This window comes from Octopus sinensis, linkage group LG1, assembly GCF_006345805.1.
Source record: "Octopus sinensis linkage group LG1, ASM634580v1, whole genome shotgun sequence".
Classification (NCBI taxonomy): Eukaryota; Metazoa; Mollusca; class Cephalopoda; order Octopoda; family Octopodidae; genus Octopus; species Octopus sinensis.
In genome coordinates this window covers 162553698-162579988 of record NC_042997.1, presented here as the reverse complement: position 1 = coordinate 162579988, position 26291 = coordinate 162553698, and the positions used below count along the sequence as shown (strand labels likewise).

Below are 26291 nucleotides of genomic sequence, written 5' to 3'. Positions count from 1 at the left end.
TGACTCAGATACCCCAACAAAGGTTATGAGCACTGCACTTCCGACTAAATCAAAAACAAAAACTAATATATACTGTTGGATTTAGCAGGAAATTGCATTAACATATAATGTTTATCTAAAGTTTAATTACTCTTCAATCAAATATTCCAAATCTTTAACCTGTATTTCTCAGGATACTCTCCATGACCTTTTAGTATACGGTATAGCCGGTCTTTATCAATGCTTTCATCCAAATCCTTGTCCTGTACAAGAAAGGAAAAGATAACTGATGAGAACACAATAAAGTTTGGCCAGTCTAAGAAAATCTTTTCTCCAGCCTTTTTGAGCTTCGCTTCTGTCCATTTCATGGTTTCTGTTTTTATTGTTTATGTCAGCAGCTGGTCAGTATTTTATATACATATATATATTTATATATTTATTTTTTTACATCCATCAGTAGGAAGCATTATCAAATAGCTTGAGGGACAGCTAGAAGATAGGTAGGCTTGGCTTAGTGTGAAGTATAAAGGAAGAGATTTGTGCAGGTCCTGCAATGTGAAGAACAAAGGTATAAAGTATTCAAGATTGCAAGACGATGTGTGAGAAAAAACAGATATCAAAAGTGAGAAATGTACTTGGATGATGGAGACATACTCACCATCAGTATAGAAGACAAGAAAGTCGTACAGAAGTGTTATCATAAGAGGCTGATGTTATCATAAAATGTGGAGAATGCATACAATATACAAGGGCTACCTCATGCTCACCCTATAGAGGGACAAGCAATTTAAGTTGGCAGTAGCATGTTAGATAAAGCAATTAAGAATGTGAAGAGATGGGAAGCTGTAGGTCTAGATAGTTGTAAAGATGCTCAAAATATTTTATGAGGAAGGATCCATGATTAGCATCTTGATAATTAGTCAAACTGTATAGGAAGGTGTCATACCCAATGACTCATGCAGTAGCACCATTGTAAACTGTTACAAAGGCAAAGGAGATAATGTCTTACATAGAGGACATTATAAAGGAATCAAACAACTGGATCAAGATATGAAGGTCACAGAGAGAGCTTTTGTTACCCAGAAGATGTAATTAGCAGGGAAAGTAGTTGCTCCAAAAATATAATAACTAGGATAAGAACACAGCAAAATTTCAGAAGGCCACTGCTGCTGCTGCTTTTGTTTGTTTGTTTGTTGAGCGAAGCGGTCTTCGTCCCAGAGTTGGAGAAGTCCGAAATGTGGTCCTTTGCTATTCGTAAGACCCGCAGAAGAGAAAGCAGGTCAACCCCTGACACCAAGAGCATCGATGGATGGATGAATGCACATCCAGGCTCAGCGGTTGCATAGGAAGTCAGGGACAAGAAACAGGAAGAAAGAGTGAGAGAAAGTTGAAGCGAAAGCGTACAACAGGGGTCGCCCCCCCCCCTGCGGAGCCTCATGAAGCTTTAAGTGTTTTCGCTCAATAAACACACACAACGCCCGGTCTGGGAATAGAAACTGCGATCCTCTGACCACGAGTCCGCTGCCCTAACCATTGGGCCATTGCACCTCCACTTGCTGCTGCTGCTGCTAGCAACAAAGATAATTTCCCCCAGAGTGAAGAACAGATTGTATGATGCTTGTTTTAGAACTGCAATGCTCATGGTGGTGAGACATGGGCTTTGGATGCAGAGAACTTGAGAAGACTGGAAAGAAAAGAAACATATGTTCTGTGGAATGTACAATAAGCTACAAGCCATGATGCTGTTGTCATTTCTCCGGTCAACAAATTGTTCACAGTATAATAGATTTGAAGACATGTGTAATAAGAACCCTTTCATTAATTTTTGCTTCTGTGAACCTGTACCCAAAAATCACTCATTATATTTTTAAACAATGAAACATTCAACTTGCTGTGTAATTGAAAGTGAAATATTCTTTAGAAGCCTTTACAGAACTCACCTCTGAAGAGTCAGAAGATGGCTTATCACTACTTTTATAGCAGCTTTTGATGGATTCCTCAAAAGATTTTGTTTTTCTGACTGCTTTTACAACAGGTGGAGGAGGCTAGAAAATGATTAAAGAATAGTTAGGATTGGCAGTAAAATATAAAGTCCACCAATTTTATTAATCAAAGCAAACTTCAGTACTATGAAATGGAAAAAAAAATTCTGGAAGATAGAAATTGACAAAATAAAGCAGTCCTACAGGAGTATTTTATCTTTTACTTATTTCAGTCATTACCCTGTGGCCATGCTGGGGCACCACCTCGAAGAATTTTCGTTGAATCAATTGACCGCAATACATTTACTTTTTTGAGCTTGGTACTTATTCTATCAGTCTCTATTGCCAAACTACTCAAGGACATAAACACACTGCTTGTCAAGTGGTGGAGGGGGAAAAACACAGACACACACACAAACACAATGGGCTTTTTTCAGTTTACGTCAACCAAATCCACTCACAAGGCTTTGGTCAGCCCAAGCCTATAAAAGAAGACACTTGTCCAAGGTGCCATGCCATGGGACTGAATCTGGAACCATGTGGTCAGAAAGTAAACTCCTGACAACACAGCCACTCCTGCACCTATGAAGTGCTATAACAAACCATTATCATCATTATCATTTAGGTAGTGAGTTGGAAGAATTGTTAGTACATTATACAAAATGCTTAGCAGCTTTTCTTCTGGCTCTTTATATTTTGAGATCAAATCCTACTGAAATCAACTTTGCCTTTCATCCTTACAGGGTCAATAAAATAAGGCACCAGAGAAATACTAGGACTGATGTAATCAACTAGCCCCATCACCTTAAAATTGCTAGCCTTGTGCCAAAATTAGAAAGAATTATTATTATTATTATTTCTCACATACAGAGCAGTGGGTTGACAGAATAGTTAAATCATCAGACAAAATGCCTTGCTGTATTTGCTGTGGCTCTTTACATTGTGAAATAAAATCTTGTTGAGGTCAACTTTGTCCTTCGTCAAGCACTGGAGTCAATGTGGTTGATCAAAATCCTTCTACCCTGGCCACAAAACTACTGGCCTTGTGTCTGAGTTAGAAACAATTATTTCACACATATGAGCACATGTCCATGTAATTAAAAAAGTTTGCTTCAAAATCACTTGATTCCAGAATGGATCTCACTGAACAGAATATTGAACAAGTATCTCTACCATAGATTCAAGTTAAAACAAGCCTTACAAACCTACCCGAAATTATATGGAAATATATGGAAATTGTGTAGAAGCCTGTTGGACAGGGTGTATCTTTAATTCATTCATAGGCTTAGCTAGACTATACACAGTGTCATGCTGATTCTGCCTGAGCAGAGAATAAATGTTTAGAGAATAAGTGCCTGTGAAATACTCATAATAAATTATAATTCAATTAATTAGTGGTCATGTTGACTGAAGTGTAAGTGCATAGCTGTGTGAGTTAGACTCACTATAACATGCATGTGACAATGGAAGAACTTCAAAGTGGTCACTTAACTTACTAGAAACAGCAGGAAAATTACCCTTAAATCACACCCAACCATCTTAAATAGAGGATATATTGAACAATGCAATCCTTCATATTAAAAGATTATAAAACACAGCAGCAGTAGCAAACGATTCTTGTCTGTCAATGATATAAGAGTGCTTTTATGCATCCTGAGTCCTTATGAGAACAATGCAATATTCTGTGTTCTAACACAACCTCTGCATTAAATTGGAGATCAAAATTACCACTTGTGATTATCATATCCTCTGTTAAAGAGGATTGGCCTGCAAGTGTCCTGTGCTAGTGCCAGATAAAAAGCACTCGTGCTGATGCCATGCAAAAAGCACTTATGCTGGTGATATACAAAAGCACAAATGCTGGTGCCAGATAAAAAGGACATGTGTTAGTGCCAGGTAAAAAAAAACTCATGCTGGTGCCAGGTAAAAAGCACTCGTGCTGGTGTCAGGTAACAAGCATTCTTACTGGTGCCAGGTAAAAAAAGCATTTGTGCTGGTGCCAGGTAACAAGACTCATGCTGGTATCACATAAAAGCACTTGTGCTGGTGGTATATTAAAAGCACTTGGCACACACTGAGAAATGGCTGGTGTTAGGAAGGGCGTCCAGTCAAAGAAACCAAGTCAAATCAAACTGGAATGTGGTGCAGTTCTGTGGCTTGCCAGCTCCGGTCAAACTGACCAACCAATGCAAGCACGGAAAATAGACCTTAAAAGATGATGATGATAATTAAGGCTGACATGGAATTAAGCAACAACCATCCCAAATAAGCAAATAAATACAAATGTAAATATCTTAAAAACTGGAATCCAAATAGCATACCTTATTCAGTTCTGAAGTGAGAGCTGGGAGACTGTAAATGTTCATATTACCAGAATCCATTAAACCAATTAAATGTTTCCCCATAAGACTACTTGCAATACTGTGTATTCGGTCTTCGATGGTACCAATATCAAAGAGCAGTTTACATGAGTGGATATCCATGAATCTTGCAATACCGTCTTGACACAAGGCACCAAGTATCTGAAAAAAAAAAATGAAAATTATAAATTATAGCTGGTGAATGATTACTATCAGTTCAGTTTTGATTTTGTTTTTGATGCTTTGTAAGAAGAGAAAGGGAATGAGAAGTCTGGTGTATATATGATAGGTGATACAATAGAGTAATTAACAGTAACCCATATGCTGCTCAGATAACTATCTAGATGCAATTGATAGTTGATGTTTAATATTTAAATCAGAGAACCTTAATGTGGTTGCTCAACCTGTGAGAGATAACAGCAAAATATCCTGCAACTCACACTTTACTGCCTTAAATAAAGGGTACACTGGATAATGCTGTCCAAAACAAAACTCTACAGAGACAAGATAGGCATGGCTGGAATGCCTTTGATTATAGGTCTGCTTCATCAGTGTTGATTTAAGACTAAACAACTCAAGTATAAAGAAGTAGATATAACAATGAAGAGAAGACAACATGTCAAAGCTACAATGGGTCACTGTACACAATTAACCATTGAATGTTGAACTGAGTAGTATGGGCCTCAACTAAGTGGAAATATAGTACATCTAGAACACCAGATCTGTGGGCCACAGCTAAGTAATTTAGCCTCTTATTTGCATACCGTGGGCCTGCCTGATCAGAGGGAACTTAGGGTTACACAATACTACAACAAAAACAACATGGCTTTAATCTTCAGAAAGAATTTGTTCTTACCTTATTTGATCCTTTATCAAAACTGTCTGAGAGAAAAACAAGCTGTTTCACAATGGTAACTTTGCTGGGCAGCTCTATCACCCGAAATAAGGTGTGTGTATCCAAGGCAAACAGGCTTATAAATCTCGAGTGGCCTGCAGCAGCCAGTGTACGACCGCTCCTGGAAAAATGTAAAGAAATAGTGAGCTATCATATTTAAAGAAAATGAACATTTTTCCTGATTTGTCATACAAGCATCAAATCTCACTGTCATACAAGAATAAATGAGCAGTTGAAATGTTCATTCATTATTTAAGGTAGTGAGCTGGTGAAATAGTTAGCATAGGCTGATGCCAGCACTGCCTTGACTGGCTTCTGTGCAGGTGGCACGTAAAAAGCACCCACTACACTCACAGAGTGGTTGGCATTAGGAAGGGCATTCAGCTGTAGAAACACTGCCAGATCAGACTGGAGCCTGGTGCAGCCTCCTGGCTTCCCAGACCCCAGTCGAACCATCCAACCCGTGCTAGCATGGAAAACGAACATTAAACAATAATGATGATGATGATGTCAGATAAAATGTCTAACAGCATTTCTTCTGCCACTTTACAATCTGAATTAAAATCCTACCGAGGTTAACTTTGCCTTTCATCTTTTTCAATTTGATAAAATGAAGTACCACTTCAGTATTGGGGTTGATGTAATCAGCTTCATAAAATTTATGGCCTTCTGCCTATATAAGAAAGGATTATTCAAGGGGATAAGCTGGTAGAATTGTAAACATATGAAGCAAAATGCTTGGCAGCAATTTTGCTGGCTCTTTATATTGTGAGTTCAAATCCTGCCATGGTCAACCTTGCTGTTCATCCTTTTGGAGTCAATAAAATAAATGCCAGAGAAGTACTGGGGTCAATGTAATTAACTAACTTCTTCTCACTAAAATTGCTAGTCTTGTGACAAAATTAGAAGAAATTTTTCAAGAATACTAATTGTGTTAAGTGGGAATTAAAATTAGATTGTAATTTCCGTTTGCATAGAATTTATCACCAATTATTGTATTCACTAACATTTATATATAAAATTATACACTCAAAGAACCTACACAAAGTCATATCAAACTAACGGAGATGCTTAAAAAAGTTATTTTGGTGTATATCACACCGATGGTAAAAAAAGTTAAATGGTTTGGTAACAGTGGAAACTAAGAGAGGAGTAATGTGCTTGAGTTCATCTTTTTGTGTTCAAATGGAGGATATCTCACACTATCATTTTAGACAGGTGAGGAGAGTTTAACCAAGTCAGGTACTTGTCTCTTTGTGAGACAATTAGTTGTCAAAGATAGGTAGTTTGGGAGTAGAACTTAGAATGCATGAATAAAATAGACTTGGAGAGAAAAACAACGAACAAATGATAACTTTTTTAGTAAGAGAAGGCTCTTGACAGAGCTATAAGGATTCAGAATGTTTGTTGGTTGTACATAACTAGAATATGGACATCTACATCCTCTCAACCCTATGCTATCTTCACTTGTTCAAAAACAATTTCAGCATCATCTCCATCATTTAACATCCTCTTTTCCATGCTTGCATGAGTCAACTGAAATTTGTTGAGATGAATTTTTTTTATGGCTGGATGCCATTCTCATCACTAACCCTCACCTATTTCTGGGTAATATTTTCAATAGTTAGATACGTTTTTCACAGAGTGGTCATTTACAACCAACATGTGATGTCTAGACAACAGTACACAAACACACACACATATATATAGATAAATAGATAGATAGATATAGATATGTGTGTGTATATATATGATAGATAGATATACAGATGCGCACACGTGCACACACACACAGTGGGCCCAGGGCTATAGTAGAAGACACTTGCCCAAAGTGCCACAAAATAGGACTGAACCCAAAACTACATGATTGGAAAGCAAGATTCTTAACCACACAGCCACTCCTGCACCTATAATATTCAAAGTGACTTCTTTTTGTAAAATTAACAGTTTCTTACCGTGTGGAAGCAAGTGTTTTGTATTTTGTCTTTTTACCAGGTGGAATTGGCAGTTCAAATTTGCAACTAAGTGTTTCTAGATCCCAACCAAATATTGAATCATCTTTGAAACAGGTAATGATAATATTACTCAAAGGGAGAAAGAACACCTGAAAGAAAAATTAAGTATTAAATGAAAGACAATTAAAAGAATGTGTAAGAAAGTGTTATGTTTTAGGATATTTTTTGCAAATCAAGCAACATCATCATCATCCTCATCATTTAATGTCCGTTCCTCAAGAGCTGGAAAGCCAGAGGGCTATGCCAAGTTCTATTATCTGTTTTGGCAAGGTTTCTAGAGCTGGATGCCCTTCCTAACACCAATCACTTTACAGAGTACACTGGGTGTTTTTCAGGTGACACCAACACTGATATTAAATAAAATGCTAAACACTTATGCTATACAAATTAGTAGCTCCAGCATTCTGTAACTATTGGATTTGTGGAGTCACTTTACAGAATGCACAAGGTGCTTTTATGCAGCACTGGTATGGGTGCTTTTACATTGCACTGGCACAAGTGTTTTTCACGTGACACCAGCAGCCATGAACCTGCAAGATTAGGATTGCTCAGCTAAAGTGGGATGCAGGGGACATGCTTGCATGTAAGGACAACTACGATTTCACTTAAATTGACATGTCTTCTCATGCACAGCAAACCACCATAAGTTTTGGGCCCTTGTCATCATATATATTTCTAGTTAAATTGTCAAAGATGATAGCACACCACTCCTACAGTAGTCTTTGTGGAGGCACATGGCTTAGTGGTTAGAGCAGCGGACTCACGGTCGAGGGATCACGGGTTTGAATCTCAGACTGGGCGATGTGTGTGCTTATGAGCAAAACACCTAAGCTCCACGCGGCTCTGGCAGAAGGTAATGGCGAACTTCTACTGACTCTTTCGCCAGAACCTTCTCTCACTCTTTCCTCCTGCATCTTGCAGTTCACCTGCAACAGACCAGTGTCCCGTCCAGGTGGGGAACCTATACGCTAAGGAAACCGGCCCTATGAGCTAGGAGTGGCTCGAGAAGGAACAACAACAGTAGTCTTTAATAACTCCACTTTTACAAAAGAAAATGAATATATTTTAAGAATACAGTAAATTAAAATTACATAAAATTTATATCTACCTCTGTTATGCAGATGTTTTCATTGATGCTTAATTTCTTCAGTTGCTGAAACTTTTCAAGATTCCAAAGAAGAGCATCATCAACAGATACAGTGATGGCAAACTTTCCACTAGCATGAACTGAGATATTATTTATAGCAGTCTGATGACCTTTCATCTCTGCAACCAGTTCTTTTGTTTCTAAAGAGAAATTAGAATGAGATTAATTTTGTGGATGAGTAATATTATCTTTAGAAATAAAATAATAATTTTAAATCTAAAGTAGCTAGTTGTAAAATCTCAACAAGAGATTAGAGTAGTAACTATACTAACAAGTAAAGTTAATCGCCACTTCAATATGGCTGTTTAATGTTACTATTAGTTTAACCATAGGCAGATCTTCTGCCAGATGGTTATAGGTGCAGCACTGTACCTATAACCATCTGGCAGAAGATATATATATATATATATGGCTTTGTGGTTAGGGCGTTTGGCTCACGCTCGTAAGGTCGTGAGTTCGATTCCTGGCAATGCGTTCTGTCTTTGAGCAAGACACTTTATTTCACGTTGCTCCAGTCCACTCAGCTGGTAAAAATGAGTTTTACCTGTATTTCAAAGGGTAGGCCTTGTCACACTCTGTGTCAAGCTGAATATCCCTGAGAACTACGTTAGGGGTACGCATTTCTGTGGATTGCTCAGTCACTTGCATGTTAATTTCACAAGCAGGCTGTTCCATTGATTGTATCATCTGGGACCCACATCGTTGTAAGCGACGGAGTGCTCCTACTACATATATAATATATATATATATATATAGTCAGCAGGGGAGCAAACTGCTACCATCCTCCAGCAGATGACAGGATTGTGAAATTGATTCGGTTTTGAACTAGTTCTCATCTTCAGTCACGAACACCTGGTCACCAGAATCTACTCTAGCAAGCAATAAATAGTAAATAAAGTGACCATCAGTCACTGATTTGCAACAAGCAAAATAGCAAGTTGTAAAATCTCAATAAGAGATTAGAGTAGTAACTATACTAACAAGAAAAGCTAATCACCACATTAATATGGGTATTAATAAGTGGCGTTTAACTTTACTTATTTCAAATTCATTACATGCAAAGAAGTGGCACATCCATAAGAGATGTTATCTCTGGATGATTACTGAAGTTCATTTGCCTTCTAGTGGCATATTTACATTAAGTATTATATATAGATGTCTATTTTAATTATTTTAAATATTTTGAGTTGTACTACATTGCAACTGGTCTGATCTCTGATATCCATCAAGTGTCTTATTCCTGGATGTGTAGATAATACTGGACTGTTACTAGAAGTTAATGCTCATATTTGCTACTTACTCTGTACATATCCAGGATTAAGACACCTGAAGGTAATCAGATAATAAACAATTGAAAACAATGATAAAAGTAAATATCAAAAGCTGTTTCATCCTTAGAAATTAACAACAAATCATCTCAAACATTCAGATATTTTATACAAATGAAAATTTGTTTGGAAAGAAATCTTAAATTTTAGATAAAAACAACAGCACTTTAGACACAACTGCTGCCTTCTGCTTTCCAGGCTGACATGGGTTGGATGGTTCAGAGGGTCTGATCAGATTATGCTTCAAGGTGTCAGTTTTGGCATGGCTTCTATGGCTGGATACCTTCCATATGTCAAACACTTTACAGAGCAAACTGGATGCATGTTTTCACTGAAGCAGTACTATAGAGGTTGTCTTGTCTTGCCCTGCTGGTAAAACTGAAAATTCCTCTCACCTCTGTATAGTCCCAACATATATAATTCTCTATTGACTTCTATCTAGCAAGCAAATGTATTCAAGTGATCCTTCTCAATTATTTCAGTCTATTTCACATTTTCTATATTATTTCTTTACACGTGAATACAATATATACTAAACAGCATCTTTTTAATCAACAATTTAAAATGATGTGTAATACACCCTACTTCAGTAACACCAGTTCTTCCAAATATTTATAGAACTAGATGCTTAATATAATGATGCTAATATCTTATATTTTATCCCTAACCCCAAACCCCACCCAATACTTCATGTAAGAATCATTATAAGAACCTACCAAATTATATAAAAGATCACTTATGAAATAATATTATTAATGATTGTAACATTTTTTTATGGTTTGGTAAGAAGGAAGGGGACCTGCCTATGGTTTTTGCAGATCTTCTGCCACTGGTAAGATTGATACAATTTACGTTCAGCTTGAACATCTAGAAATCACCATTTGTAGGATAAGCATGTACCAGAATGGGATCGATGTCCTATGGATGAAGGGTAGGACATAGCTATAAGTGTGTGGACTGAGTGTGGTGTGGGAGAAGACACAGCATAAGTAAGGAAAGGAGAAATTGGTGTGCGAAATGGGTTTTGGTAAAGACAAACTGCAATTAGCTGGCTTTGATGAGTAGACCCCATGGTAATAGCAGGAGAAAATGCACAATAAGGAGGCAATGCATCTGTGGTTTAGAGGATAAAGTGTATAGGGAAGTGACCATATTAGTAGGATTAATAAAATGAAAGTTATCAAGACCTGAAAATGTAATTTTCAACAGTAAAAGAGAGTAATTTAATTAAACATAATTTTTAGCATTACTTAAGAGAAACCAAAAGACATTTTTCTTTACCTGTATCATAACAGTGCAAGGAATAGTTGGCCATGGCAACAAGAAACTCTGATTTTTTCTTTAAAGTATAGGCGAGAGCTGTTGGTGGGATTTTTGCCTTTTTCACTAATGTGAACCTGATAAAGCAATAAAAAAAAGCATTAATGAATATAACAACAACAACAACAATAATAATAATAACAACAACAACAATATAATAAAAAAAAAAAATTCAGACAAATGCATAACAAAAGCACCAGGACTAACAAATATATATAACATACAGAATATAGCACTACTAGGCAATGAACACATCCTACGTAAAACACTTTCAATACAGTGAAAATAAGAGCATCACAACAAACCACAGCACATACCCAAGACACACAGAGCTCCATTCGGTAGTGAATGAAAGCATGTTATAAAAATAAAACTACTGAAGAAGAAGAAGAAGAAGAAGAAGAAGAAGAAGAAGAAGAAGAAGAAGAAGAAGAAGAAGAAGAAAAGAAGAAGAGAAGAAGAAGAAGAAGAAGAAGAAGAGAAGAAGAAGAAGAAAAGAAGAAGAAGAAGAAGAAGAAGAAGAAGAAAAGAAGAAGAAGAAGAATAAGAAGAAGAAGAAGAAGAAGAAGAAGAAGAAGAAGAAGAAGAAGGGTGATGATGATGATGATGATGAGGATAATAATAATAATAATGGTTTCAAATTTTGGCACAAGGGCAGCAAGTTCAGAACAGTGGGTAAAGCAATAACATTGACCACAGTGCTCAGCCGGTACTTATTTTATTGACCTCAAAAGAATAACAGTAAAGTCAGTCTAGGTGGAATCTGAACTCAAAACATAAAAAGACAGACAAAATGCCACTAAGCATTTTGCCTGATGTTCTAACACTTCTGCCAGCTCACTGCAGCAGCAGCAGCACCACCACCACCAACAACAACAACAACATGTGATAAGAAGTGATTTTATTCCAATGTGACCATAAATTCAACATAGGTGCTATTTAACACCAATCCAACTCTAATTCAGCAAATCTACAGTTAAAGGTATTCCAACAATTGGCATCAAATCTACATTTTTTTTTTATATTTCACAGATACAGTGTAACTATGACTTATTTATTTAATGTGTCTTTCACTTTTAAAAAAAAATGGTACGATGTGATTTGAAGGAGATTTAACTACTATTACTAGTATGGGTTGGATGGAATTTGTAGAGGCAGAGTCTCTGCAGTAAGAAGATGCCCTTACTGTCACCAAACATCCCCTGTTTTCAGGTAAGATAGTATTTCCTCAAGACCAAACATGTTTTTCACAAAAGACCAAAATTTAATGACACTGTTTGCATGACAGTGACATTTGTTTACAACTAGCACATATCAAGACAAGGAGAGAGGAAAACACATGGGCCATGACAGTTGACGACATGCATAAGCTTGCAAGGAATGAAGCCAGTCTGCAACACTGAATGTGTAATGTCAGTGTGCATACTCGACAGAATGTAAGTGCCTTGAGAGAAAAGTTGGACCTAAGAAGCATCAGATGTGGTGTGCAAGAGAGATGACTGCACTGGTATGGTCATGTGGCAAGAATGGATGAGGATAGCTGTGTGAAAAAGTGCCACACCCTATCATTTGAGGGAAACTGTGGAAGAGGGAGACCCAGGAAGACCTGGGATGAGGTGGTGAAGTACAACCTTCGAATATTAGGCCTCACTGAGACCTTTGGAAATATGCTGTGCTTGAGAAGACCCGGCAAGCCAAGTGAGACCATAACTTGTGGTCTATGCCAGTGGTTTAACCAGCCCACTTAGGCGTACCTTTCTTTCATTGAACACTAAACTCTGCTTGCGAAGACCTGTTGAGGCAAGTGAAATTGAAATCAAATTCGATGACAGGACCGCATGACTGGCATCCATGCTAGTGGAGTGCTAAGAGCACCATCCGAGCGTGATCATTGCCAGGGCCGCTGACTGGCCCCCGTGCTGGTGGCATGTAAAATGCACCATTCGAGCGTGATCGTTAACAGTGTCGTCTTACTAGCACTTGTGCTGGTGGTATGTGAAAAGCAACATTTGAGCGAGGGCATTGCCAGTACAACCTGACTGGCCCTCATGCCGGTGGCATGTAAAAGCACCCACTACACTCTCGGAGTGGTTGGCATTAGGAAGGGCATCCAGCTGTAGAAACTCTGCCAGATCAGAAGCCTGGGGCAGTCATCTGGCTCACCACTCCCCAGTTAAACCGTCCAACCCATGCCGGCATGGAAAGTGGATGTTAAACAATGATGATGATATATATATATATATATATTATATATATATATATATATATACACACAAACATATACACATATATATATATATATATATTATATATATATATATACATATATATACTCACACACACACACACACACATATATATATATATATATATACACACACACACATATATATATACAATATGTATACATCTATATATATACATACATATATAAATATATATACATGTGTGTGTGTGTATATATATATATATATATACACACACATATACATATACATGTATGTTTATGTATGTGTGTATATATATATATACACACATACATATACACGTATGTATATGTATGTGTATATATATTTACATACACACACACTCACACATACTATTATATTATTTTACATACAACTTGCACTGGGGGACATTCTCTTCAAGAGATAAGAAGGGGGACTGGCAACCACAACAATTACCTTTGCAGCATACCTGCCTTTGTAATAGGGGCTCATGAGAACAATACTTATTTTTACAAGTTGATTCACACACATATCATCATTGTCGTCGTTGTCAGTAATTCTTATGCAACAGGCAGGAAAAATTGCCTCCTGTCTAATGGATTAGTTGATAAAACATATAACTATTTAAATTTTTCAATTATTAGACTCATACTGACTTTTGCTTACATTATCACTCCTTAATAAGCACAAATATGTGACAGAGAAAAAGTAACAGCTGTTTTTTGGAAGCTGTTGTTTTACACAGTCATTTCTTAAATTCTTTGATATAACTAACTTTATATTTTTAGATGGCTTTAATTGGAATGTAAAGTGCAATTGTTTAATTACAGTTTGGTCTGTCTATATAAATTCGATAATTAGTTATCTTATATGGAATGTCTATACTGGAATGTGAAATTCTATTTGAAGATAATTATCTTTGCAGCATGCCAATTTAGTAATTTGGGTTCAAGAACACTATATTTAGTTTTAATAGTTTAATTTCTATACACTTAATCTGATATGGAAAAGCATTCAAGAATATTTAAATTTCATATAGTTAGTAATAAAACATAAAATAAAATTTCTAATAAAATGTAGCACTAAGGTTTCAAGATACAACTCTCAGATACTCTGGGGCACTTCAATAGTGATGTTCCTGGGTTTATAAGGAATTTGGGGTCTTTCAGCATCAGACCCCTTAGCTTAGTTGAGCCAGCTGAGGTCAATGACATCCTGGCTTGCATCCCAGTAGCAACACAGCGTAAGATGTGTGTTACCCCTATCTTTGCTGCATATAACACAAAAACAAATGCAGAAATATTTTATGTTAAGTAATGTTTATTGTTACTTCAACATGCTTGTTCCATTGGAACTGATGTTACTACTGTTTTTAACCCCAGGAGAATGCTTCCTCCAGCTTGTTACCGTTGCAATCTGATTGCGTCAATAACCAGCTGGAGGAGGCATTCCCCTGGGGTTAAAAACAGTAGTAACATCGGTTCCTGAGGGACAGCCATGTTGAAGTGGCAATAAGCATTACTTTTCAGTATAGTCTTCTTTCATCTCTTACAGAGATTTGCTAACTAGCTAATTTGCTTATTCTTATGTTAATTGATCAAAAATAGCTAGAAAGAGCATGCCCCACTGGATATATAATGCGGGCATGAATAGTGAAAGACAAGTGAGTAGACCCAGGAAGACATGGAATGAGGTGGTCAAGCATGACCTTCAAACGTTGGGCCTTACAGAGGCAATAACTAAAGACCTAGACCTCTAGAGATATGCTGTGACTGCGAAGACCTGACAAATAAAGTGAGTCCACAGCGTATCCTACACCAGCCCCAGCCCATTCAAAGTACCTTGGATTGTAGGATGACCTGCTGTGCTTACCTTGGATCATAGGGCGACCTGCTGTGCTTGAGGAAACTTATTGAGTCAAGTACATCAACATCAAAATAAAAATCAAATGGAAATTGTAGTTGTGATACCTGTGCCAGTGGCACGTAAAAAGCACCATCTGAACATGGCCGATGTCAGCACCGCCTTGACTGGCTTCTATGCCGGTGGCACATAAAAAGCACCAACCGATCGTGGCCGTTGCCAGCCTCCTCTGGCCCCTGTGCTGGTGGCATGTAAAAAGCACCCACTACACTCACGGAGTGGTTAGCATTAGGAAGGGCATCCAGCTGTAGAAACACTACCTTCCTAAATTCAACTTTTAACTGTGCAGCATACTGTGCTATCTCCATTTAAAATATCTCAAGAAACTCAATGCTATTATTTGTTTATGTGCAGAATTTTCGTGCAATATTACATTTGATAACACCGGAGACAGCAAGAGAAATTTCCTGTGAAGTTCAGCTACTTTAGCTCAACAACCCACTGCATATTGCTGATCCGTTTTCCCTCTGTCACCTCCAGCTGTGCACTTATCCATGAGACTTTTGTAGCCTTATGTAAGACTTTGAGTATGAGACAGTGCAATCTATCTGATTCTTGGTGAGGTCAACATACCCTAGGGTACAGCCAAACAATGCAATATTAAATATAATTCCACTTGCATGAAAATCCACTCATCCTTTGACCAACACAGCTTCACTTGCCTCAGAACAGTTTTGCAACCAAGAAGTGGTGTGTAGCTCAATGTAATATACCTTTCATTAACCAACTTCCTTTATGGTAATGAGTTTATGCGTATCAAAGTTGGCCTGTACTGCAGACTATGCATGGTAAGCCATATAAATGATGATGTGGAGACTGTCAACAAGTTTGGACTGTGTCTGCTGTCTTTATTCCACCGTACTGCACTGAATGATATTAAAAGGTACCTTAAGGTGGTGAGCTGGCAGAGTCATTAGCATGCCTGGTAAAATGCTTAGCCGTATTTTCAGCATTTTGTCTGCCCTTACATTCTGAGTTCAAATTCTGCCAAGGTCAAATTTACCTTTCATCATTTCAGCATTGATAAAATAAGTACCAGTTGAGCACTGGAGTCAATGTAATTGACTTGCCCCCACCCACAAACTTACTGACCTTGTGCCAAAATTTGAAATTGATATTAAAAGGTGCTGCAATGCTGTCAGTTTCCCATCATAACAGGAGCCTGTTCACCTCAAACACTTGAATGGTAGGCATCTAAACAGGATACACTTTCCTTTTAAAGGGAAGAGGGGTATTTATTCTCTGGGATACCATGGGTTATGATATATTCTCCAGTGCTAACCTTGTCACACCAGCTGTAAAATCCAGGAGCAGCACTAAACAAAGCAGAGGAGCAGAAGATAACTGAACATCAGAATCTGTTCAGTTAAGAATCTGTTCAGATAACTGGACAGAATCTTTTTTGGCACCAATAGATGGAAAGACTTTGACAGTCCTCAATCCTTCAACTGACATTTTATTCCATTAAATTGGGATGAAAACATTATGGCTTAGAAAAGAACCCCATGAGATAAAGTGACTGATGAAGTGGTTTGTCATCTTATCTGTAGGATGTTGACAAATTATTTAACAGAGAGTAGGGAGTGTCTTTGTTTTATTTTGATATTGCTGTTTTTACAGTGTGCATGTTTTGAATAAATTTTACTATTCATATAGTAAAAAGGAAAATTGTCAATTACAGAAAACCCTTTCAAAATTAATTAGTCACAATTCATAAAATGAATAAATTATAAACACACACACACACCAATGAAATGAAGGCCAGCAGACTGACACTCAAGTTAATGTCACTCCTCTTTTAGCAAAAGTTTAATAAACATGTACTCTACACAAAAGTATTGTGTAATTCTTTAGTTTAATGTTAATAGTTTTTATATGTAACTTGACATGAAAAAACATTAATATATACCATCACCATTTTTTTAACATCTGTTCTCCATGCTGGCATGGGTTGGATGGGCACACACACACACATACATATCATCATCATCATCATCATCATCATTTAACGTCCGCTCTCCATGCTAGCATGGGTTGGACGGTTCAACTGGTGTCTGGGGAGCCCGAAGGCTGCACCAGGCCAGTCAGATCTGGCAGTGTTTCTACAGCTGGATGCCCTTCCTAACGCCAACCACTCCGAGAGTGTAGTGGGTGATTTTATGTGCCACCGACACAGGTGCCAGACGAGGCTGGCGAACGGCCACTCTCGGATGGTGTTTTTATGTGCCACCGACACAGGTGCCAGACAAGGCTGGCAGACGACCACGCTCGGATGGTGTTTTTTATGTGCCACCGACACAGGTGCCAGACGAGGCTGGCGAACGGCCACGCTCGGATGGTGTTTTTATGTGCCACCGACACAGGTGCCAGACAAGGCTGGCAGACGACCACGCTCAGATGGTGTTTTTATGTGCCACCGACACAGGTGCCAGACGAGGCTGGCGAACGGCCACGCTCGGATGGTGTTTTTATGTGCCACCGACACAAGTGCCAGACAAGGCTAGCATACGACCACGCTCGGATGGTGTTTTTTATGTGCCACCGACACAGGTGCCAGACGAGGCTGGCGAACGGCCACGCTCGGATGGTGTTTTTATGTGCCACCGACACAGGTGCCAGACAAGGCTAGCAGACGACCACGCTCGGATGGTGTTTTTATGTGCCACCGACACAGGTGCCAGACGAGGCTGGCGAACGGCCACGCTCGGATGGTGTTTTTATGTGCCACCGACACAGGTGCCAGACAAGGCTAGCAGACGACCACGCTCGGATGGTGTTTTTTTATGTGCCACCGACACAGGAGCCATATTAGGCTGGCGATCGGCCACGATTGGATGATGATTGTTACATGCCCACAGCATGGAGGCCAGTCGGTGCGGCACTGGCTACGCCCACGTTCGGATGGTATTCTTGTGTGCCACCGGCACTGGTACCACAAAGATACAAATTCCATTGATGTTCATCTATTTTGATTTTGTTTGATTTTCACTTGCCTCAACAGGTCTTCACAAGTGTCACAAGAAGGAAGGTATGCACAGGTGGACTGACTACGTCCTAGGTAGGGGCCACGGGTTATGGCCTGACTAGTCTTGCCGGGTCTTCTCACGCACAGCATACTTCCATAGGTCTCGGTCTCTAGTCATTTCCTTGGTGAGACCTAAAGTTCGTAGGTCGTGCTTCACCACTTCGTCCCAGGTTTTCCTGGGTCTACCTCTTCCACAGGTTCCCTCAACTGCTAGGGTGTAGCACTTTTGCACACAACTATCTTCAGCCATTCTCGTCATATGACCATACCAGCGCAGCCATCTCTCTTGCACACCACAACTGACGCTTCTTAGGTTCAACTTTTCTCTCAAGGTACTTACACTCTGACGATTATGAACACTGACATTACACATCCATCGGAGCATACTGGCTTCATTTCTTGCGAGCTTACGCATATCCTCAGCAGTCACGGCCCATGTTTCACTACCATGTAGCATGGCTGTACGTACACATGCATCATAAAGTCTGCCTTTTACTCTGAGCGAGAGGCCTTTTGTCACCAGCAGGGGTAAGAGCTCCCTAAACTTTGCCCAGGCTATTCTTACTCTAGCAGTTACACTTTCAGCACACCCACCCCCGCTACTAACTTGGTCTCCAAGGTAGCGGAAGCTATCAACTACTTCTAGTTTGTCTCCCTGGAACGTGGTAGAAGTTGGTCTCTGCACATTTCCAGTGTTTATTTCTCCTGAGCATCTGCCACATACGAAAACTATCTTCCCAGTTAGCCTACCTTTGACATTGCTGCACCTCTTATGTGTCCATAGCTTACACTTGGTGCACCTTATAGAGTTTCTACCTACACCTTTTCTACAGATCGAGCAGGGCCATCTACCTGAAGTCGTTTGTGGTTGGTCCACCTTCCTACTTATTAGGACTTTGGTTTTGGCTAGGTTGATTCTAAGGCCCTTCGACTCTAATCCTTGTTTCCACACCTGAAACTTCTCCTCCAGTTCTGATAGTGACTCAGCAATTAGAGCAAGGTCATCAGCATATAGGAGTTCCCAGGGGCATCCTGTCTTAAATTCTTCCGTTATTGCCTGGAGGACTATGATAAATAGGAGGGGGCTGAGGACTGAACCTTGGTGGACCCCAACCTCTACCCGGAATTCTTCACTGTACTCGTTGCCAACCCTCACCTTACTAGCTGCGTCTCTGTACATGGCTCGCACAGCTCTCACTAACCATTCATCTATCCCTAGTTTCCTCATTGACCACCAGATAAGGGATCGGGGGACCCTGTCAAAGGCTTTCTCTAAGTCAACAAAAGCCAGGTACAAGGGCTTACCTTTGGCTAGGTATTTCTCCTGCAGCTGTCTTACCAGGAATATAGCATCAGTAGTACTTTTCCCTGGCACGAACCCAAACTGCATATCATCTAAGCTAACTCTCTCTCTAATTAACTGGGCTATAACCTCTCCGTAACCTTCATTACCTGATCCAACAGCTTGATGCCCCTGTAGTTATTTGTATCTAGGGCATCTCCTTTACCTTTGTAGCAGTTGACTATTATGCTGCTACACCAGTCATTGGGTATGACTCCTTCGTGTATCACCTGGTTAACTATACGGGTGACTATGCTATAGCCGACACTACCAGATATTTTGAGCATCTCTGCAGTAATTCCTGATGGGCCTGGGGCTTTCCCTGTCTTCATGCTTCTAATTGCCTTAGCTACCACGGAACTATCAACTCGGATAGCTGGTCCCTCTGTTGGGTCAACATTCGGCAGACTCTCTTTATCCCATTCATTTTCCTCATTCAGCAACCTTTCATAGTGGCGTCTCCAAGCTTCTCTCTTTGCATCCTCATTTAGCGCAAGTGAACCATCCTCCATGCGAACACATTTCTCTCCTACCACATCACGATTCTCTCTCACACACTGTCTTGCAACACGAAATACCTCAAGTCTTTCATCCTCACGGCGCAGGACATTGGCAAACTTTCTTTTATCTGCTTCCCCTCTGGCTAGATAGACCTGTCTCCTAGCTTCCCTTCTGGCAGTCTGATACACTTCCCTGCTACCACCGTTCTTCCAGGCCTTCCAAGCCTGTTTCTTTTGTCTAATAGCCCTGTCAACAATATTGTTCCACCACCACGTTATTTTGGGTCTTAAGGGGACTTTGCACCAGCCACAGATCTGGTCAGCGGCTTTCAGCAGGTTGTCCCTCAGAAACGTCCAGTTGTCTTCTACCCCATGTGTAGCTATACCCCCTTCCACTTCGTCAAAGGCTTCAAGTAACATATCTCTAAATCTCTGTCCATTCGCAGGGTCTTTAAGCTTCCAGACCCTTCTTCTCCATGTTGGTCGTCTTCTAGTCGCCCTCTTAGTCCTGATCCTAAAGTCACTAACTACCAGTCTATGTTGTGGGGTGCATTCTTCGCCTGGGAAGGTTTTGGCATTTATAAGCAGCCATCTTTCCCTTTTTCTGGCAAGGATGTAGTCGATTTGGCTAGTATGCCGGCCCGATCGGTAGGTGACCAGGTGGCTTGTTGGTTTCCTGAAGTTAGTGTTGCAGATCATAAGACTATTCGCATCGCAGAACTCCAGCAGCCTGGTTCCCTCCTCGTTGCGGGAACCATAACCGTAGCCTCCATGCACACCATGGAAGCCCCCAGCATGTCGTCCAACATGCCCATTGAAATCACCAGCCACAAAGAGAAGGTCCCTGTCGTTCGTCAATGAGGTGGTCTGCAGTAGGGTGTCATAGAAACTGTCTTTCTGTCCATCGGGTAGCCCTGGCTGAGGGGCATAGGCCGATATAATGGTTGCTAATCTATTATGAAGCACTATTCTAATCTTAAGTATTCTGTCACTTACTCTGATTACCTCAATTACTCTATCTATCCATTTCTCAGCGATAAGTATACCCACGCCACCAACCCCGTCAGTGTTCCCTGCCCAGAAAATCTTGTACCTGTGTTCCTTGCCTGTGAGGAACCTAGCAGATCCTCCTCTCCACCTTATTTCTTGCATACAACATACATCAACACGTCTCCGTTCAAGCATCTCGACTATCTCGCCAGACCTACCTTTCAGTGTGCCAGCGTTGAGGGTGCCCACCCTGAGGGGGTGGAAGGTATTGACCCGAGAGGCCCAGGGATGGGGAGCAGTGCCGTCATGTACCTGAAAAGAAGAAGAAAACTCGCATTTGGCAGAATTCATAAGCAAAGCAATGAACTTAAGTTCAACCTGTTACACTGCACTAACATGTTTTTGCGCCGTATGGTCACCACCATATATAGAAGGGGTGGTATTGGTTTAAGGCCTTTAGGTGTTCATGGAAGAAAAGCAAAGGAGGGCAAGGTGAGATAAGGACTTCCGGTACTGGTGGTGGGGGCGGGAGGGCGGGCGCACTGCGCACTGGGAGAAGACGATATTTAGGCGGCAGTAAGAAAGGCAAGATTTGAGATTTAAAAGGTTTGCGGTTGTGTGCATAAGTTTCTATGAGTGGAAGTTGGGAAAAGATGGGTTAGAGAATTAAGCGACAGAAAGACCAGATTTGAGACAAGATGTTTTTTTTGCGGTCGTGTGAATAAGTTTTTGTGAGTGAAAGTTTATATGCTTCAGCTAGCATTTGAGACGAAGGACAACGATGAGAAAAAGAAAAAAGAAAAATATCTCACCAGTTTGTATTTAAGTTGAAAGCAAAAATATTTCCATGATGGTCAGCAGCAATAAATTGTTCTCCAGTACGATCAAAGGATGCATAGAGGAAGCGGATTGTCCGAGAAGGATAAGTGACTGAGCAATCTAAAACACTGTGACATACTTGAACAATTATTCTGCAATATCAGAAATGAGAGAAACATAAAGACATGAAGTGCAAAAATGAGTGACTTCAGTTTATAATAACGAAATATTAAAAAGTTTAATCGTTCTGATATCACCCCACTGTGGCTGTTCATTACTAAGATACATAAATTCTTGATCATATTTAATTTAAAACTTTCTATTAAAGTTTTATATAAGAATTTTGTTAAGATATGTTTTAACCCTTTAGCATTTAAACTGGCCATATCCAGCCCAAATATTCTACCTGTTTTATGTTCAAACTGATCAGATCTGGCTTCTCACGCCTACACTACAATGTTATTCTAAGAATAAGCAATCACATCATCAAACTCTCAGAGCAACAAACGTTTACTCTTTTACTTGTTTCAGTTATTTGACTGTGACCATGCTGGAGCACTGCCTTGAGTCGAGTAAATCGACCTGAGGACTTATTCTTTGTAAGCCTACTATTTATTCTACCGGTCTCTTTTGCCGAACCGCTAAGTTACAGGGATGTAAACACACCAGCATCGGTTGTCAAGCGACGTTGGGGGGACAAACACAGACACACATATGTACGATGGGCTTCTTTCAGTTTCCATCTACCAAATCCACTCACAAGGCTTTGGTCAGCCCGAGGCTATAGCAGAAGACACTTGTCCAAGGTACCATGCAGTGGGACTGAACCCGGAACCATGTGGTTGGTAAGCAAGCTACTTATCACACAGCCACTCCTACGCCTGAATGATTCAAAACAATATGAATAAATAAGCAATATAGTTGACAGAGTAACAGGAACAATAAGGAGTTAAACATTAGTTTAACAAAGAAAAAGTTAGATATTTTAGTACATCTCTCTAAATTCCTGATAGTTTTCAATACTAAATGAAACAAATAGGTAGAAATCTGGCTGTAAAAGAGTTAATAAAAAGCAGGCATGTAACTACTTCTTTGCAATCTCTTTTCAATAACACCATATTCAAAATCTCTCTCTATTTAAATCTTACTGTGCATGTAGCTATTTTAGAATAGGTACATTGTGTCCTTGCATATAGTAAGAGGCATCTAAAAGAGTACTTAGGTGGGGAGAGAGAGAGGGGGGGTACTGCTTCTGAAAACTCCTCCAATTTATGATAACATGGGAAAACAAACTAAAAACGATGGTGATGACAATAGTTCTATATCTATATAGAACTACCTGTATGTACACCATCCTGCATATTTTTCCTTCAAAGCTTGGGTAGCAGCTGTTTAAGTTAAACATCAACTATATTAATTCCACCAAATATATATATATATATGCATACATAGATATATATGCATAGATATATATACATATATATACATATATATACATATATATAATACATATATATACATATATATATATACATATATACATATATATATATATATATACATATATATATACATATATATATATATACATATATATATATACATATATACATATATATATTATATATATACATATATATATACATATATATATATATACATATATATATATATATACATATATATATACATATATATATATATACATATATATATACATATATATATATATACATATATATATATATACATATATATATACATATATATATATCCTCCTCCTTCCCTCTTCCTTGCCTATAAAACAAAATTCCTTTACACGTGGTTACCACTATTGAAAAGACTGCCTCCACGCGCTGCTACTACACTTTCGTCCTTGCCAGCAAAAGGCTTCTTCGTTCGTCCCCTTGTGTGGTTAATTTCCTGTATAGTATTCTTGTTATTTTCTCGTTTTGTAACTAATTGTACTTTTTGTACATGTATTTTTATTTTTGCAGTTTTATTGTTTGTCTATGCCAGAAAAAAGGCTTTTTCGTTCGTCCTCTTGTGTTTGTTTTTGTACATGTATTTTAATTTTGCAGTCTTATTGTCACGTCTTGTTTGTGTTCGTACTCATTGTGCCCCGCTGCTTGAAATTTTATTTTAATTCTCTCGCAGGAAGGCCTATTGGATTGGTGTTCTGTTATGCCTTCGAAACATGCCTGACTCCTCTAGCGACAGCTGATGACGGGGGTTTTGTCCTTGTGTAACCTGTCCTGTATTTGCTTTTCGTTTTCCGTTTTCTTTGTTTTTTGTTTTTTGGCTTTTTCTGTTTCTACGTCTTATTGTGATGTCCTGTACTTCCGTATAATTATTTATATATGCATGTATATATACATGTAGATGTAGGTACGTACATATATGTTTGTATGTATGCATATATTTTTATTTATCTCCTTATTGTCTGACAGCGCCCCGCATCAGGTTCGTTCCGATTCGTCGTTTCGATCCACTTCTTGGTCCCCCTTTTTTTATATTAATATTATTATATTAAAGATGCGGTACTCTCTCCCTTTGCTTTAACCTCTTCAATCTTCTCCCTCCCCCTCCTCCTCTCTCTTCGCCGCGTGTCCCCCTCCTCCTTCCCTCTTCCTTGCCTATAAAACAAAATTCCTTTACACGTGGTTACCACTATTGAAAAGACTGCCTCCACGCGCTGCTACTACACTTTCGTCCTTGCCAGCAAAAGGCTTCTTCGTTCGTCCCCTTGTGTGGTTAATTTCCTGTATAGTATTCTTGTTATTTTCTCGTTTTGTAACTAATTGTACTTTTTGTACATGTATTTTTATTTTTGCAGTTTTATTGTTTGTCTATGCCAGAAAAAAGGCTTTTTCGTTCGTCCTCTTGTGTTTGTTTTTGTACATGTATTTTAATTTTGCAGTCTTATTGTCACGTCTTGTTTGTGTTCGTACTCATTGTGCCCCGCTGCTTGAAATTTTATTTTAATTCTCTCGCAGGAAGGCCTATTGGATTGGTGTTCTGTTATGCCTTCGAAACATGCCTGACTCCTCTAGCGACAGCTGATGACGGGGGTTTTGTCCTTGTGTAACCTGTCCTGTATTTGTTTTTCGTTTTCCGTTTTCTTTGTTTTTTGTTTTTTGGCTTTTTCTGTTTCTACGTCTATTGTGATGTCCTGTACTTCCGTATAATTATTATATATGCATGTATATATACATGTAGATGTAGGTACGTACATATATGTTTGTATGTATGCATATATTTTTATTTATCTCCTTATTGTCTGACAGCGCCCCGCATCAGGTTCGTTCCGATTCGTCGTTTCGATCCACTTCTTGGTCCCCCTTTTTTTATATAATATTATTATATTAAGATGCGGTACTCTCTCCCTTTGCTTTAACTCTTCAATCTTTCTCCCTCCCCCTCCTCCTCTCTCTTCGCCGCGTGTCCCCCTCCTCCTTCCCTCTTCCTTGCCTATAAAACAAAATTCCTTTACACGTGGTTACCACTATTGAAAAGACTGCCTCCACGCGCTGCTACTACACTTTCGTCCTTGCCAGCAAAAGGCTTCTTCGTTCGTCCCCTTGTGTGGTTAATTTCCTGTATAGTATTCTTGTTATTTTCTCGTTTTGTAACTAATTGTACTTTTTGTACATGTATTTTTATTTTTGCAGTTTTATTGTTTGTCTATGCCAGAAAAAAGGCTTTTTCGTTCGTCCTCTTGTGTTTGTTTTTGTACATGTATTTTAATTTTGCAGTCTTATTGTCACGTCTTGTTTGTGTTCGTACTCATTGTGCCCCGCTGCTTGAAATTTTATTTTAATTCTCTCGCAGGAAGGCCTATTGGATTGGTGTTCTGTTATGCCTTCGAAACATGCCTGACTCCTCTAGCGACAGCTGATGACGGGGGTTTTGTCCTTGTGTAACCTGTCCTGTATTTGTTTTTCGTTTTCCGTTTTCTTTGTTTTTTGTTTTTTGGCTTTTTCTGTTTCTACGTCTTATTGTGATGTCCTGTACTTCCGTATAATTATTTATATATGCATGTATATATACATGTAGATGTAGGTACGTACATATATGTTTGTATGTATGCATATATTTTTATTTATCTCCTTATTGTCTGACAGCGCCCCGCATCAGGTTCGTTCCGATTCGTCGTTTCGATCCACTTCTTGGTCCCCCTTTTTTTATATTATATTATTATATTAAAGATGCGGTACTCTCTCCCTTTGCTTTAACCTCTTCAATCTTTCTCCCTCCCCCTCCTCCTCTCTCTTCGCCGCGTGTCCCCCTCCTCCTTCCCTCTTCCTTGCCTATAAAACAAAATTCCTTTACACGTGGTTACCACTATTGAAAAACTGCCTCCACGCGCTGCTACTACACTTTCGTCCTTGCCAGCAAAAGGCTTCTTCGTTCGTCCCCTTGTGTGGTTAATTTCCTG

The 26291-nt window shown here is 39.2% G+C and overlaps 1 protein-coding gene across 1 annotated transcript in view; it reads right to left on the bottom strand.

Annotated features, from left to right (window-relative positions):
- Positions 1-26291, bottom strand: part of LOC115212968 (TBC1 domain family member 31-like) — a 63332-nt gene that overhangs the window by 25450 nt on the left and 11591 nt on the right. The window contains exons 2-9 of the mRNA XM_029781834.2: positions 21847-22005; positions 10988-11103; positions 8340-8518; positions 7172-7320; positions 5178-5337; positions 4283-4483; positions 1920-2024; positions 160-242 (exon numbers count right to left, since the gene is read on the bottom strand). Of these exons, the coding sequence (XP_029637694.1) occupies positions 160-242; positions 1920-2024; positions 4283-4483; positions 5178-5337; positions 7172-7320; positions 8340-8518; positions 10988-11103; positions 21847-22005 (1152 nt within the window). The remainder of the gene's footprint in view (positions 1-159; positions 243-1919; positions 2025-4282; positions 4484-5177; positions 5338-7171; positions 7321-8339; positions 8519-10987; positions 11104-21846; positions 22006-26291) is intronic.